This window comes from Pleurodeles waltl, chromosome 9 (assembly GCF_031143425.1).
Source record: "Pleurodeles waltl isolate 20211129_DDA chromosome 9, aPleWal1.hap1.20221129, whole genome shotgun sequence".
NCBI classification, from domain to species: domain Eukaryota; kingdom Metazoa; phylum Chordata; class Amphibia; order Caudata; family Salamandridae; genus Pleurodeles; species Pleurodeles waltl.
This window is the reverse complement of record NC_090448.1, coordinates 46,843,722-46,859,825: the sequence shown is the minus strand read 5'-3', so window position 1 is coordinate 46,859,825 and position 16,104 is coordinate 46,843,722. Positions and strand designations below refer to the sequence as shown.

The 16,104-nt window shown below is 45.5% G+C and overlaps 1 protein-coding gene across 1 annotated transcript in view; it reads right to left on the bottom strand.

The window, feature by feature from the left end:
• Positions 1-16,104, bottom strand: part of RUVBL1 (RuvB like AAA ATPase 1) — a 121,145-nt gene that overhangs the window by 46,838 nt on the left and 58,203 nt on the right. The window contains exon 5 of the mRNA XM_069206253.1: positions 9,316-9,405. Coding sequence (XP_069062354.1) covers positions 9,316-9,405 — 90 coding nt within the window. The remainder of the gene's footprint in view (positions 1-9,315; positions 9,406-16,104) is intronic.

Here is a 16,104-nt window from a genome sequence, read left to right as displayed (position 1 = left end):
GAGATCTCGGTGTCGACACCTGCCAACAATGAAAGTGCACTTAGGCAAGCATTTATACGGCTTCATTATGCAAGTAGGTCTAGCAAAGTGATCCGGCCTATCTAGTTGGGAGAAAGATCTTTTCACATAAGCTAGCCAGGGAATGTTCAGCTCCTGCTCACATCTAAATAAATGTTGATCACCTGTTGATTGAACTTGGCACAAGGATTACTCCATGCACATATCCAGCGCATTAAAAGGTAAAAACTTAATACAATCTCATAACTCCTCATAACATACAAAATTAGAATGACCAGGAGGACGAGATAAAAGCCTACTGCAAAATTGTTTTTCTTCTATCTGGAGCTCTAGATTCTCTTTCCTGATTTCATACTTCCTACTCGTTAAAGTGTGCTTGTGGTGTGCTTGTGGTTGTCTAATGAGCGGAGATGTTTTTCAGTACAGCGCCCAGAAAGAGCTTGTAGTTTGCCAAGGAGCACGCTGGATCAAACCATTTAAGGTTCGCTGAGTTGGGTCCGACAGCTGGTTTCAAAAGCAGATTTCTCACTTGCCTACAGAGAGTGGTGAAGGACTCTAGCATGACACCACTGTCACCCATAAAGGTGAGGCGGGTGAGAAAAACCTGGAGGTTTGACTTTGGTTCGTCTTTCCAGGAAGAGTGAGGGAAGTTGCTTTTCCACACAAGGCAGAGGTTAGCGTCTTTAGGAAGCGGACTGATGATACGTCCAGGAATTGGAATGTATCCAATTTGGAAAAAGATCTTCTTTTATTTCATAAAGTAACGTACAACGTGCTAAGTGCTAATTCCAAACAAATATGGCAACGCGTTTCGGCCTGAGCCTTCGACTGGCCATAGAGTCGAGTGCAAAGTCAGTGCATTTAACGCATATAACCACCCACCATGCACCAATTAAAAAACATTCATTGTATTCCCTCGCTAATGATGTCATCATCTATCATATCCACGTCATTAAGCCGTTATATAATTTCAAACTTGTTACTGAATATGATGAGGTACTGTTATTTATGTAATCCAAGATTCATGATTTTAAATATTCTTAAATATTTTTAAATATTGTTTTTTAAAATATTTGTTTCATTATTTTTTGTATAATATATTAATCTATAATAGATGAGCACCCATGACCAAAGAAAGTTGGCATTGACTGAGCGTCCTCAGACTGTAGATCGTGGGTGCGAATCAGATCTTTTTCTAAGACTAGTCTTCCAAGCTCTAACCTCTGTTAGAAAACCGCTGCGAGTTACATTTTACTTTATCAGCAAGGGCTCCATCAAAAAGCTGCTAACAATCCAGACATGGTTAAAATCTCGACAGAGAAATAAGTAAACATGAAATTCCCCACTCAGCTAAAGAGTCCACCACCTCGAGTAAAATTTAATAATTAGCAATATTTGAGAAGGAAAAATCGTTGGTATAAAAATGCAGTAAATAAAGTAACAAAGTTTGCAACTGTTTTTGCAATTTAGGACCATTACTTGTAATGCACGCGATCTACGGGGACCAGGGTGACTTCACAATTCAGTGATAGTTTAACCCAGAGTGAGAGACCACCTCACTCGCCCTCCCCGAGCTAGACAACCGTGCAGGAATAGAGAAGCAGCTATAGCCGTGATGACTAATCACATCTGTTTTCCAAGTCTCTTGTAATAGTACAATATCAAAACTTTCCGACATAGAAGCATAACCAGCGATGTTCCATCTTAACAAGTAACCAGGTTTAAGCAGTTAATTGGCCCTGTTCTGGAAGTGGTTGTTAGTCAATATCTAATGTCTTGCAAGGGGGGAAACCGATCCTGGACAGTGATCGCAGACGCAGTACTTGAGGAAGGGAGATTCTTGCGACTAGGAATGAAAACATGATTAAAAGGTCGGGATATTGCTTGATAATAAAAACCTAGCGGTAGTACCAACATATCTATCTGCTAGAGAGCCTTGTAAGTAGCGTATATGTGAGGGCAGAAAACTCACACAATCAGCACAGGTAAAATAAACAACGATGGTATCTCCTTCAACATGTATGTTAGGACATCCAATACATGAAACTTGTGCGAAAATGATTTTGTTTACAGAAGCAGGGTGATAGTTCAGATCTTTAATAGAGTCAGTGTACGTCATTTTAAAGTTGGGGGTGGGTTTTAGAAACTCCCTCTTATAGGGGTGAAACGTTTGCTAAGATAGGCACATAGGGAAAGGACTCCGGAGGAATAGTTATGGTAGGTAGCTGGTAAGGTACAGACCTACTAACTGGGAGAAGATCGCTGTTGCTGGCTACTGAAGCCTTTTAGGAACATGTGGGGGAAGTTGTCATTCTCCGGGAAGTTGATGCAAGTCATCCAGCATCGGGGGTCTACTGATTGCCCTAGTAAACAATTTCTGTGTAGCTGCCGATCTTAGTGGGGCAGCCCGAGAGAGATTTAATTTATTTGGGACTCTAAAAGCTACTACCCTATCAAAGGCAGTCACCAGCCGGTCCAGCTTTTCAATTATAGGCTTAAGAAGCACTTTTAAATTGCAAGCTTATTGTCTCAAGAAGGTGGTCTTCTAGTGCCTCAAGAGTGAGTCTGTGGCCCTTATCTTTCTTGGTAATGCACTTGTCGCAGTAAGCAATCGGGTTTTTCACTCTTCTCTTACTTTTCACTGCTGGTTCGGCAACAGAGAGGTATGTTTGCTTGGGGAGCAACGTACAAGTTACTTACCTGGGGAGCAACGTACAAGTTACTTACCTGGGGAGCAACGTACAAGTTACTTACCTATTGTAATGCATTATCTGGTAGACTATCAAGCTGCAGATTCCTTACCTTTGAATTCCAAGGCGTCAGACTGGATCAGGAAACGTTTGCGTGAGCAGTGCCCCTGCGCGTGCCGTCAGGTGGCCTTGTTCGGTTCCGCAAGGTGTCGTTGGATGTGAGTTGTGGTCACCAATATATGCCCCACCCAGGAACGCGGATGTCAGTTACTTTTCATGGCGTTCCACACCAGGAGCACAGAGCCACGAAGTGAACTGATGAACGTGTTTCCAAACTAGGGCCCTGAAAGGGATCACCCCTAACCCTAGGAAATCCGCAGAGTGGGGAGGCATGGTTGGTGTAAGAAATCTGCAGCTATATATAGCGTCTATCAGATAATGCATTACCGAAGGTAAGTAACATGTATCCCTGATAGAGACTTCTAGCTGCAAACTCCTTATCTATGAATAAATACCCAATCCTTATCATCCTGGAGGTGGGCAGTGGACAAATATTCTGCACTAAAATGTCCTGCAGGACCAAACGGGTGAAATGCCTGTCCCTATGGACCCGAATGTCCAGGCAGTAGTGTTTAGCAAATGTGTGTAATGATGCCCATGTTGCTGCCTGACAGATGCAAAGGACATGGTCGCAGCTTTTCCCTTGGTGGAATGGCTACACAAGCACTTGGAAGGCAGCTTTTTAGCCAGAGCATAGCAGATCTTGAAACAGTGAACGACCCATCTTGAAATGGTTGGTTTCTGTACTGCCCGACCTTTCTTTGCCAGAAAGGTCATCCATCCAGAACTCCTTTGTGTGGTCAAGGTAGAACGGCAATGCTATTTTTGGGTGCAGTCAGTGGAGTCACTCCTCTTCCTTAGAGGGATGTGGAGGAGCATAAAAGGTGGGCAGGGTAAAGGAACGTCTCAAATTAAATGAGGTTCACCACTTTTGGTAAGAAAGAGGCCCAGATGCGTAGCACACTTTGTCTGGAAACACAGTTAAGGAGGCTTAGTACACATTCACCCTCCTGGCAGGGAGTGGCTGTAAATGGTTTAAAGAGGCCAGAGATGGCCTCAGGATTACGCTGCCTCAATTTTCCATGCTCGCACATTTAATTGCAGCAGCTGAGTGTTTAAGAGGGCGGCTTTGGGCACCGGCACACTTTTATTTACAAATTAAGCACTGGTCTAGACATCCTTGCAAGCCCCTGGCATCACCAAAGCAAGCAGCAGCTGTAGACGCTGGGACCTCTGTTACGTGCCAGTGGCAGAAGAGCTGCTCTTCAGCCTAGCCTTGCAAAAGCACCGCCACTGCTCCTCACCGTTAGCCAAGACAGTGAGAGTTTTACCGCCGCTCACTATCATGTGTTTAAGCATATGGCTGAGTTATGGACTCTTGGGGGACGTGCGCACTTTGCAATTTAATGTGCGCTGGAAGGAGGAGGCCGTGTACGCACTGGAGGGAGACTGTGTGCAGGCGCGGTCCCGCATGATGGAGGGAACTGTGGTCGCCACTAACTGGCATTGCTCCAATAGGTGTGATTGCTGCTGGAACTATGCATTTTCAGGCTCACCTGCACTCCAATTTCGGCCACATTTCACTGAATAACCGCTGGGCCAGTGGGTCCATTTCCCATGGTTGCCCTCGGGCCCCTGACAATTTTGCTGGGACTCTAAACCGTGTCAGTAAAACCAACAGAGAACAGAAGGTTCAGCATGCTATGAACCAGCTGCAGTTTACACTTTCAAACCCAGCCAAAGCTGTATAATTCTGGGTTCGATAAACTGAGTACAATAAATCTATTTAATGGAATGACCGGATATATTTATAGAGCAGCAAAACAGTGATAAGGCGATAAATAGACACACCTGTACACATTAATAATGTATAGGATATTCTTGAAGAGTGCACAGGCAGTATCTGCTCCTGTGCACACGGTTTTTCTAGCTGTGAGGCCGCGACACCCCTAAATGTATGTGCAGTGACATATGTGGTCGTGAAATGATGGGTTAGCGGTGTACTGGTTTACTGCACAGTGTGTAAGCTAATTATTTCTCTACAATGTTTGCATTTAAGGGAGCCGAGGTCCAGGGAGATCACAAGCTGACCTCAATCACACAATGCATCTGGTCACTAGGCGAAGCAGGGAATAGAAAGCCGGCATGCAAGATTTCAGAGTAGGCCAAGACAAACAGCAAGTTTGACCAGTGAAAAGAATGTCATTTAGAAAGGCACATGAAGGAACTAGTGAATATCGATGGGTGTAATGAAGTCCCATATATTAGACCCAGCATGTCAAGAAAAAGACAGCGCTGTCTAGGGGAGATCTAAAAAGAACACCAGAAAGAGAAAAGCAGAAAGAGGGTCGATATACTTTTCTGTACAATATTTTACAAATTTGTGCCATCTGAAGGCGTATACCATCTTGATTGAAGGACATCTGGCTGCCAGAATAACATAACAGACTTTGGGAGGCAGATAAAAAGCAATCAACTTTCGCCGTTCAATCTCCACGCAAGAAGTCGTAGAGTTGAAAGCCCCCCTCCTCACTCCCCCTTCACCATCCCCCCCATCTGCCCCCTACCCCCCTCCCACCCAACACTCAGGTTACCAAAATATCCATGCCCAGTCTCGAGCAGCAAGAATGACTTGGGCTCAGTCGTTCTTAATCTTCTTGAGCACTCTGGGAAGAAGTAATATGGGTGGAAAGGCGTACAGGAGTCCTGAACTCCACTCAAGACGAAAATAATCGCCAAGCACTTGCCGCCTTGCCAATGCGAAATACTGCTGACATTGCGTGTTCTCTTCAGAGGCGAACACATCTAGCCAAGGCTCTCCCCACTGCTGAAAGAGTCCTTGTGCCACCTCCAAATGGAGACGCCATGCGTGATCCGTTAGGCATTGACGGCTGAGTTTGTCCACCCCAGCATTCAGAGAACCTGCCAGGTGTTGAACCACCAGGGTTATGCCCTGCTGTTCCAGCCATGTCCAGAGATGCAGAGACTCTCGACAAAGAGTCCATGACCCCATCCGCCCAGCTTGTTGCAGTACCACATTGCGGTGTTGTTGCCAATGAACACTTGCACTATTTTCTCCTTGACAGAGGGAAGAAATGCCTTCAATGCTAGTGGGATTGCCCGGAGCTCCAACAAGTTAATGTGGAGTCCTGACTCCACTGGCGACCAGAGTCCTCGGATCTCCACCTCTTCCAGGGGGCCGCCCCATCACAGGAGTGACCCATCTGTCACCATAGTGAAACGTGGTTGGGGTCGGGAGAGGAGTCTGCCTGTGACCCAATCGTAATTCTTTAGCCACCATTACAGGTCTTTTGCAATCCCCCTCCAAGATCTAGACCATGTCAGAGAGTTTCCCCTGATGCTGTGCCCACTGGAACTTCCTGTCGCACTACAGAGCTTGCATATGCCATTTGGCATGATTTACCAGCAGGATGCCATGAGGCCCAGCAGCGTCAGAGTCATTGTCACCAAAATCCCAGACATAGGCGAAACATCGGTATCATAGACTGAATATCCTGGCCTCGTTGCCCATAGCCCACGAGTTCTTAAAGCACTCCAGCTCTGAATCTGCCTTCGCGCCAAAAAGACAAGTACCATCAAAGGGCATGACCATGAGGCTGGCCTGGAAATTCCCCAAAAAGCCAGATGTTCTCAGCCAAATGTGGTGCCTCAAGGCCAATGTTGACGAAACCGCTCTGCCCAGCGAGTCACTTGTGTCCAAGTCTCACCTGATGGTGAACTTTGATGCATCTCTCCCATCTTTCACTGCTTGGGAGAGGACAGCCTGAGACTTCTCTGGAAGCTGTTGCAGGCAGAATCTGCGCAACCATATCCCACACGGTATGGGAAAAACATCCCAAAGGCATGCGGTGTGCCAGGCTGGCGGAAGAAAACATCTTCCCAAGTGAGTCCAGCCTCCTGGATTCCCTATCCAGGGGTGCGGAAGGAAAAGTGCCATGGGATGTCAAGGCTTGGACTACCAAGCTCTCAGGGGTGGGGTGTTGGGTGATGAAACTAGGTACACCCATGGCAGGGCGATGGTGGTGGACATTTATCTTGTTCACATGAGCCCCTGAGCTTGGCTTGGATCAAGTTCCCAGAATTACATCAGTCAGTGACTCAATAAAAGGACAATAGGGGTTCAGTTGAAGAAGCCCCAGGCTGAAGCACTCTTTCAGGTTTGTCTTGACTGCCACTGAGGGCAGTTTGGGGTCAAGGACCTCCACTGCCCTCTTGACCACCACTGCTTAAGATGCGTCCTCCTCCGTACCCACAGTACATGGAGAGAGAAAACCAGTTATCTGGAGATGTGCCCAGTCAACTGACATTTCCTAGTTCCTCATACCAGTCAAAGGTTTCACCAGGGGTGTGAAGCTGGTATTCCAAAAGGTCCAGTGACCCCCTTCACACTCTTTCCCCATGCCGGGCTGCTCTGAATAATGCTCAGGCAACGACTTAGGGTTCATGGGCACTTGATGCCGGAATCTGTGTCCAGCGACGCCGTTCTGGCTCCAAGTCATTGGGGATAAAATGGGGCTGGCGCCAGGAGCATTGGCATCAGGATCAGTGACGGAGAAGGTCACGTTGGCACGACCGGCACCGATTTGGGTCCAAGATCGTATCCTTGAGACCCCCGTTGGAGCAGTCTGAGCGGAACCGGATGGAGCCTTCTCCGACCCCGTTGGCCCGAAGGCACTCCGGAGGTGTCAGCCCACTCTAATACGTTGCGCATGGCCTTGTAGAAATCTTTAAATTTAGAGGGGGTCGTTCAGGCTCTCGGAAACAGGGGAAGGTGCAAAATCAGACCTGGCAACAGCTCCGTGGAACCGTGCCTGGAACTCCAATGTTCCTCACTCGTTGCAGCAGCAGGCCGACGGGGGGAAGTCGAAGACCTCTTCGATGATTTCTTCTTATGCCTCTTCCACGAGTGTCCAGAGGACCTCAAGTGGGAGGAAGGGGAGTTGGGGCTTCGGAAGTGGTCTCGCAGCCTTCTCCTCCATCGGGACCGTGACCTCCGAGAAGTTGTGCTAAATCACGTCGACTGCCTAGCCGCAAGCAGCTTTAAAGATTGCTCAAAGACTTTGGCGCCATAGGTCAACAGTCCAAGCACAACTTCAAGATGTGGTCGCGCTCGAGACACCACAAGCAAACCAGGTGTGGGTCTGTTACCAACAGGGCTAGGTGACAGATGCCACCTTCCTTAAACCCTACCTTCCCGCAGGACATCCTCGACACACATCACAATAATAGTCAAAAAAACATTGAAAAAAGCCTGTCAAAAAGCGATAGAGGGGTAGCTCGTCTGCATATCAGCGCTAACTGGTGCAGAATGACATGCGCATGCCTGGGTGGCACCTACATAGACGACTGAGACATAATGCCAACGCCAACACCACCACATGGAATCGAACAAAGCCACCAAATGGCGAGCGCAGAGGTACTGCTCATGCAAAATTTTCCAAATGTAGTCTGTCGCCTGGGAATTTCAGTAGTAAGGAATCTGCAGCTAGAAGTCTATCAGATGAGGTGTATTACAGAGAACACTAGATATGGTTCTGGTGATAAGGCCACAATTGTGGGGCTGGCAGACTCCACAGCCCCGTGAGAGTATAGACCCCCAACAGAAAGCTAGTTCGATCTCTTGAAGCCACTATTTTAAAGTTGGTAACTGGAGAATATTGCTTTTGTCTGTGTTATAACCTCCACATACAAAGATGTCAAAATAAAAAACAATGGATATAAAAAATTGAGTGGAAAGAAAAGCATACGGAGGTTAGGGCAAGGGTTGAGTTTAAGGATAGGATGTACATGAGGGAAGTATTAAGGTTCAAGGAAAACATGAAAAACGAGAGAGGTCTTACTGGGGTTACTCAAGTAATTAATTATTTTTAAAAAACATTATCCCGAAACAATTAACAAAATCAACAATAAAATCAACACAATAATAATAATACTTTTAAAAGTCAAGGAAGAAAAGTAATGGGGGGGGTAGTCTCTCTTAGTTACAAAAAACAAAGTAAATAAGATGGTAAATCGAGATGTATATTGGATTTCTCAAAAGTAATAAAAAATAATTTTAAACTATAGGACCCAAATGTAAGTATACAGAGATTGGTGAGGCTAGGTCAATCAGGTGTAAGGCATAAACAAAGACTCCATCACTGCTTTCTGGTGACCCACGCAGGTCACAATAAACAGGTTTGAGAAACTAAGCTTTAATCAATTCCATTTGATGCTGTGAGTGATGTGATTAGTGGTTGTGACTGTAATCAGAAACGTCATGTTATCCATGCACATTGCTTGTATATGGAATCTTCAGCAAAGCATTACAGGAGTCACATTTGTACCAACACTTTAAATTAACACTTAAGTCTTCTGAAAGAATTTGAAACCAACCTTAACATTAAATACATTTAGGTTTTTATATTAGCGATGCTGACGCCTTTCTCATTGTCACACTAACTGCTGTAATTTAAGTTTATATCCCACTACCACATCCTTTGAACTACAAGTTGAAAAAGTCAGATATAATATAGGACTTTCTTACCTTTACAGCTCCACTGTTTGCTTCAATGTAAATCACATCTCCAGTTTCAACACGTTCCTTCTGAAGACTTTCAAAAATGCTAGGATCGAGCTAAAATAAAGATAACACTTGTTCCAGTATAAGAAAAACTAAATAAACCTTAAATGGCTTACACAAAAGTAAATTAAAAATACAAAGTTAAAAGAAGACCATAAAAAATTCCAACGTATATTTTCAGAGTAGCACATTAACTCACTAAAACAAATTTCAAATTGGACTAACACAAGTTAAAAAACACAAACCATCGGAATTCACAAATAGCTTTTGTGGACACGCATTAACAAAACGTGCACACACAAGTGCAGAAATTTCCAGATTTACACGTCTGAGTAACAAATTGTGTTGTTGGTAGTGATCTTCCTTGACCACAGCACCTGACACATACATTAAGGGAGAGATTACAATAGCCCAAGTCCAAAGTCAAAAACACGTTTTACTTACAGAGTACCACGCCAAGATAGAGTAGTCTAGAAGAAAGCTATTCTATAAAGGTTTCACTTCTAATCTACGGACCTGTCTTTGAAGAGATGCAATAACTTCAGGAGTCAGTATCAACTCTTGTTCAATATTATGTAGACCCTTTAAGGCATAGTTTCCCACGTACCACTGGAGTGTACTGATTTCTACCAGGATAACTTCATTTTGCAATGATCTGTTTTTTTCTCATCGCCCTGATGTTAAGATAGTACAGAGTATTTGCTAATACAGTATTGAGTACTTACTGGTAGATGTTGTCTATCCTTATAATTTTTTTTATTATTTCAGTATTTGATTAATTTACCTGCATGCTGAAGAAGGTTATTACAACTCAAGAAATAGCCAAAACGCTCAACACTTCACAGTCTACCCTTGGCCTAATCTGTTCTCAGAGATTTATCTGGTGACATTCCCAATAAGGAACTGATGGCTTCAACTTTAAACATCAGAATTATTTAAACCATTATATTTAGGTTCAAGAATTGAGAGTAAAAGAAGTGTGAATACACCTCTATTTTTTTTTAGACTTGATTTATAATTGAAACTACAAAATATATTTTGATAAACATACTCGGAATGCTGAATTATATTTTTTGTGAGTGGAGAGGTGAGGTGGCTTTCAAAGGTGCTAAAGTGTGTTTAGAGTCATTATTTGAAAAAGCTAATTATACAACATATTAAAGGAGTCATGTGGATACATGGAATTATTGTCTTTCAGATAGGAGATGGATAAACCTGGCTCCCTGAACACGAACGAATACACACACACACACACACGTCAGTCTTAGTACAAGGAACATACATTTTTTTTTTTTAAGAAACATTTCAGTTTTACATGTCATTCAAATGCATTACTTACAAACATTTTCATTTTCAGTTGTCTGGTGGTGTGATCCTACATCGCTCACATCGATCCCTCGTATCTTTACATGAGAGCCGCGCATGTTCCCTCTGCGCCATTTGTTTGAGCTATTTTCAGTAACCAGGTTTAATGGCAGTTCATATGAATCAAACTGTATTACAAACTAATAACATTTCAAACCCAACTGAGGTCCTTCTGGGGGCTCTATTATTTTCATACTCATGTATGTTTTTAACCATTTGTCTGAGGGCTCCCTTGATTCTTCCCGGTCTATGTCGGCCTAGAGGAGCTTATGTGTTGGGTGTCCGGCCCATATGTGCCTTCCTCTTCGTTGCCTCATCTTCCTTTATGGGTTCACTAAAAGCTGCCGGGTCGGGATCGTATATTCCCGCGCCAGTCCCCCCATATATGAATTGCAGCCTATACGGTGTTAAGTCAGTCATGTGTAGATAACTGAATTGAGTATACTCTAATCTGGTATTCCTGGGGACCTTACGTGTATAGGCCAGCATTTTCTTCCAGTCAATGTCCAATATCTCTTGTCCCAGTAATGTCTCCCATCTCTGCCTGGCCTTAATTATGGGCTTCTTGATTTTGCGAAGGAGTGCTTGATACAGCCACTTTACTTTAGTACAAGGAACATACTTAATGGGCAACTGTAACAAAGGTTAGCCAGATCAGGGAGTCTCGAATGGGTAGTGGTGGCTACACAAATACCTGCAGTCAGTCAAGCAACTCTGCACCCCAAAGTGCAGCACACCCCATGTAACCAAGATGTGCTTCTTGCACAAAATACCGCACAGTGGGGCCTTGTTGTGCAGCCAAGACGAGCAATACACAGTTGGTGGCTTGTATCTCGAACCCGTCTACTCGCAGCCATAATGATGCACACTGTTGCTTTGTGAAAAGTGCTTCCTTGTAAGCCTTTCTGAAACAATACTGTGTGCGCACTTCAGATATTTTTATTAGTAGATTGTATAAAACCTACTTTAGAGAAAGATGAAAGAGACTTACTGTGAGAAGAAAAAACCTTCGTGGTGCATTCCTCCCCAAATCAATAAACGTCAAAACAAAGAAAGATGAAACAGAGGATGGTCATATGCTCAAAATAAAATGCCGTAATGGGGCTACTGAAAATTGTCACTTCAACATAAACTTGGAAAAATCATTGCGAACATTTAAGTTAAAATGCTGGTGGAGGGCACTATCTAGGTTTGGATTGTGGGTTGGAGGAGGATTGCTATGTGAACAGGACTCAGACTAAATGCTTATTTGAATGACCAGCTTTTCATAGTCTACAGAGATTAATTCTGCTAGGATTAACAATGCTAGGTGTGTTATGCACCCTGTCTCCACAAGAAAGGCTCTGGCTTCACTCAATCTTTTCAAACTCTGAAGTGCAATCTTGTCTTGGCAGGCAAAGCTCGGCCTTCAAATTGGTCCATGCCAAGTAAGTCAGTTTATAAACCACTTCAGAGGCTTTTCTATAAAGGACCTCAAATCTAGAGCAATCATTTCTTATTAGTGTTCCGCATTTAACTAGTTAAAGGATCATATTGGGTAGATGTTCTTTTGTCTTAACCCAAATTTGCTTGTTTGCAGTGGTTTGGAAGGTACAGTTTCTTTCTCAAAGGTGATATTCGTGTCTTTGCACACCCCATTAAAATAATCCAGTCTGGACGCATGTAAGGATTGCCATGATCTTCTTGCAAAAAGCTACTTGATTTTTTAAGACAAGTATGTTGTCAAATGTATTACTATTTGCATTGACATAAGATTTACATTTATTCAATATAGATGTGTAGGAAGTTGGCTCTGTATGCACTATTTCAAAGTAAGGAATAGTATGCACAGAGTCCAAGGGTTCCCCTTAGAGGTAAGATAGTGGCAAAAAGAGATAATACTAATGCTCTATTTTGAGGTAGTGTGGTCGAGCAGTAGGCTTATCAAAGGAGTAGTGTTAAGCATTTGTTGTACATACACACAGGCAATAAATGAGGAACACACACTCAGAGACAAATTCAGCCAATAGGTTTTGTTATAGAAAAATATATTTTCTTAATTTATTTTAAGAACCACAGGTTAAAATTCTACATGTAATATCTCATTTGAAAGGTATTGCAGGTAAGTACTTTAGGAACTTTGAATCATTACATTAGCATGTATACTTTTTACATAAAACACAATAAGCTGTTTTAAAAGTGGACACAGTGCAATTTTCACAGTTCCTGGGGGAGGTAAAGTATGGTTATTTTTAACAGGTAAGTAAGTCACTTACAGGTCTCAGTTTTTGGTCCAAGGTAGCCCACCGTTGGGGGTTCAGAGCAACCCCAAAGTTACCACACCAGCAGCTCAGGGCCGGTCAGGTGCAGAGGTCAAAGAGGTGCCCAAAACACATAGGCTTCAATGGAGAGAAGGGGGTGCCCCGGTTCCAGTCTGCCAGCAGGTAAGTACCCGCGTCTTCGGAGGGCAGACCAGGGGGGTTTTGTAGGGCACCGGGGGTGGACACAAGTCAGCACAAAAAGTACACCCTCAGCAGCGCGGGGGCGGCCGGGTTCAGTGTGCAAACACGCGTCGGGTTTACAATGGTTTTCAATGAGAGACCAAGGGATCTCTTCAGCGTTGCAGGCAGGCAAGGGGGGGGCTCCTCGGGGTAGCCACCACCTGGGCAAGGGAGAGGGCCTCCTGGGGGTCACTCCTGCACAGGAGTTCCGTTCCTTTAGGTGCTGGGGGCTGCGGGTGCAGGGTCTTTTCCAGCCGTCGGGAAATGGAGTTCAGGCAGTCGCGGTCAGGGGGCGCCTCGGGATTCCCTCTGCAGGCGTCGCTGTGGGGGCTCAGGGGGGACAACTTTGGTTACTCACGGTCTCGGAGTCGCCGGAGGGTCCTCCCTGAGGTGTTGGTTCTCCACCAGTCGAGTCGGGGGTCGCCGGGTGCAGTGTTGCAAGTCTCACGCTTCTTGCAGGGAGTTGCAGGGGTCTTTAAATCTGCTCCTTGAAACAAAGTTGCAGTTCTTTTGGAGCAGTGCCGCTGTCCTCGGGAGTTTCTCGTCTTTCTTGAAGCAGGGCAGTCCTCAGAGGATTCAGAGGTCGCTGGTCCCTTGGAAAGCTTCGCTGGAGCAGGTTTCTTTAGAAGGTAGGAGACAGGCCGGTAAGACTGGGGCCAAAGCAGTTGGTGTCTTCTGTTCTTCCTCTGCAGGGGTTTTTCAGCTCGGCAGTCTTCTTCTTGTAGTTTCAGGAATCTAAATTCTTAGGTTCAGGGAAGCCCTTAAATACTAAATTTAAGGGCGTGTTTAGGTCTGGGGGGTTAGTAGCCAATGGCTACTAGCCCTGAGGGTGGGTACACCCTCTTTGTGCCTCCTCCCAAGGGGAGGGGGTCACATCCCTAATCCTATTGGGGAATAGAGTCACTTCAGCTCAGGACACCTTAGGGGCTGTCCTGACTGGCCAGTGACTCCTCCTTGTTATTCTCATTATTTTCTCCGGCCTTGCCGCCAAAAGTGGGGGCCGTGGCCGGAGGGGGCGGGCAACTCCACTAGCTGGAGTGTCCTGCGGTGCTGGCACAAAGGGGTGAGCCTTTGAAGCTCACCGCCAGGTGTGACAGCTCCTGCCTGGGGGAGGTGTTAGCATCTCCACCCAGTGCAGGCTTGGTTACTGGCCTCAGAGTGACAAAGGCACTCTCCCCATGGGGCCAGCAACATGTCTCGGTTGTGGCAGGCTGCTGGAACCAGTCAGCCTACACAAATAGTCGGTTAAGGTTTCAGGGGGCACCTCTAAGGTGCCCTCTGGGGTGTATTTTACAATAAAATGTACACTGGCATCAGTGTGCATTTATTGTGCTGAGAAGTTTGATACCAAACTTCCCAGTTTTCAGTGTAGCCATTATGGTGCTGTGGAGTTCGTGTAAAACAGACTCCCAGACCATATACTCTTATGGCTACCCTGCACTTACAATGTCTAAGGTATTGCTTAGACACTGTAGGAGCACAGTGCTCATGCACTGGTGCCCTCACCTATGGTATAGTGCACCCTGCCTTAGGGCTGTAAGGCCTACTAGAGGGGTGACTTATCTACACCTGCATAGGCAGTGAGAGGCTGGCATGGCACCCTGAGGGGAGTGCCATGTCGACTTACTCGTTTTGTTCTCACCAGCACACACAAGCTGGCAAGCAGGGTGTCTGTGCTGAGTGAGGGGTCTCCAGGGTGGCATAAGACATGCTGCAGCCCTTAGAGACCTTCCTTGGCATCAGGGCCCTTGGTACCAGGGGTACCATTTACAAGGGACTTATCTGGATGCCAGGGTGTGCCAATTGTGGATACAAAAGTACAGGTTAGGGAAAGAACACTGGTGCTGGGGCCTCGTTAGCAGGCCTCAGCACACTTTCAATTCAAAACATAGCATCAGCAAAGGCAAAAAGTCAGGGGGTAACCATGCCAAGGAGGCATTTCCTTACACAACCCCCCCCCCCCCAAACGAAAGAGGATGAGACTAACCTTTCCCAAGAGAGTCTTCATTTTCTAAGTGGAAGAACCTGGAAAGGCCATCTGCATTGGCATGGGCAGTCCCAGGTCTGTGTTCCACTATAAAGTCCATTCCCTGTAGGGAGATGGACCACCTCAACAGTTTGGGATTTTCACCTTTCATTTGCATCAGCCATCTGAGAGGTCTGGGGTCAGTTTGAACTAGGAAGTGAGTACCAAAGAGGTATGGTCTCAACTTCTTCAGGGACCAAACCACAGCAAAGGCCTCCCTCTCAATGGCACTCCAACGCTGCTCCCTGGGGAGTAACCACCTGCTAATGAAAGCAACAGGCTGGTCAAGGCCATCATCATTTGTTTGGGACAAAACTGCCCCTATCCCATGTTCAGAGGCATCTGTTTGCACAATGAATTGCTTGGAGTAATCTGGAGCTGTTAGAACTGGTGCTGTGCACATAGCTTGTTTCAGGGTGTCAAAGGCCTTTTGGCATTCTACAGTCCAGTTTACTTTCTTGGGCATTTTCTTGGAGGTGAGTTCTGTGAGGGCTGTCACAGTGGATCCATATCCCTTCACAAACCTCCTATAGTACCCAGTCAAGCCAAGGAATGCCCTGACTTGAGTCTGGGTTTTTGGAGCTGCCCAGTCCAGAATAGTCTGGATCTTAGGCTGGAGTGGCTGAACTTGGCCTCCACCTACAAGGTGTCCCAAGTAAACCACAGTTCCCTGCCCTATCTGGCATTTGGATGCCTTGATAGAGAGGCCTGCTGATTGCAGAGCCTTCAAAACCTTCTTCAGGTGGACCAGGTGATCCTGCCAGTTGGAGCTAAAGACAGCAATATCATCAAGATAAGCTGCACTAAAGGACTCCAACCCAGCAAGGACTTGATTCACCAACCTTTGGAAGGTGACAGGGGCATTCTTTAAACCAAAGGGCA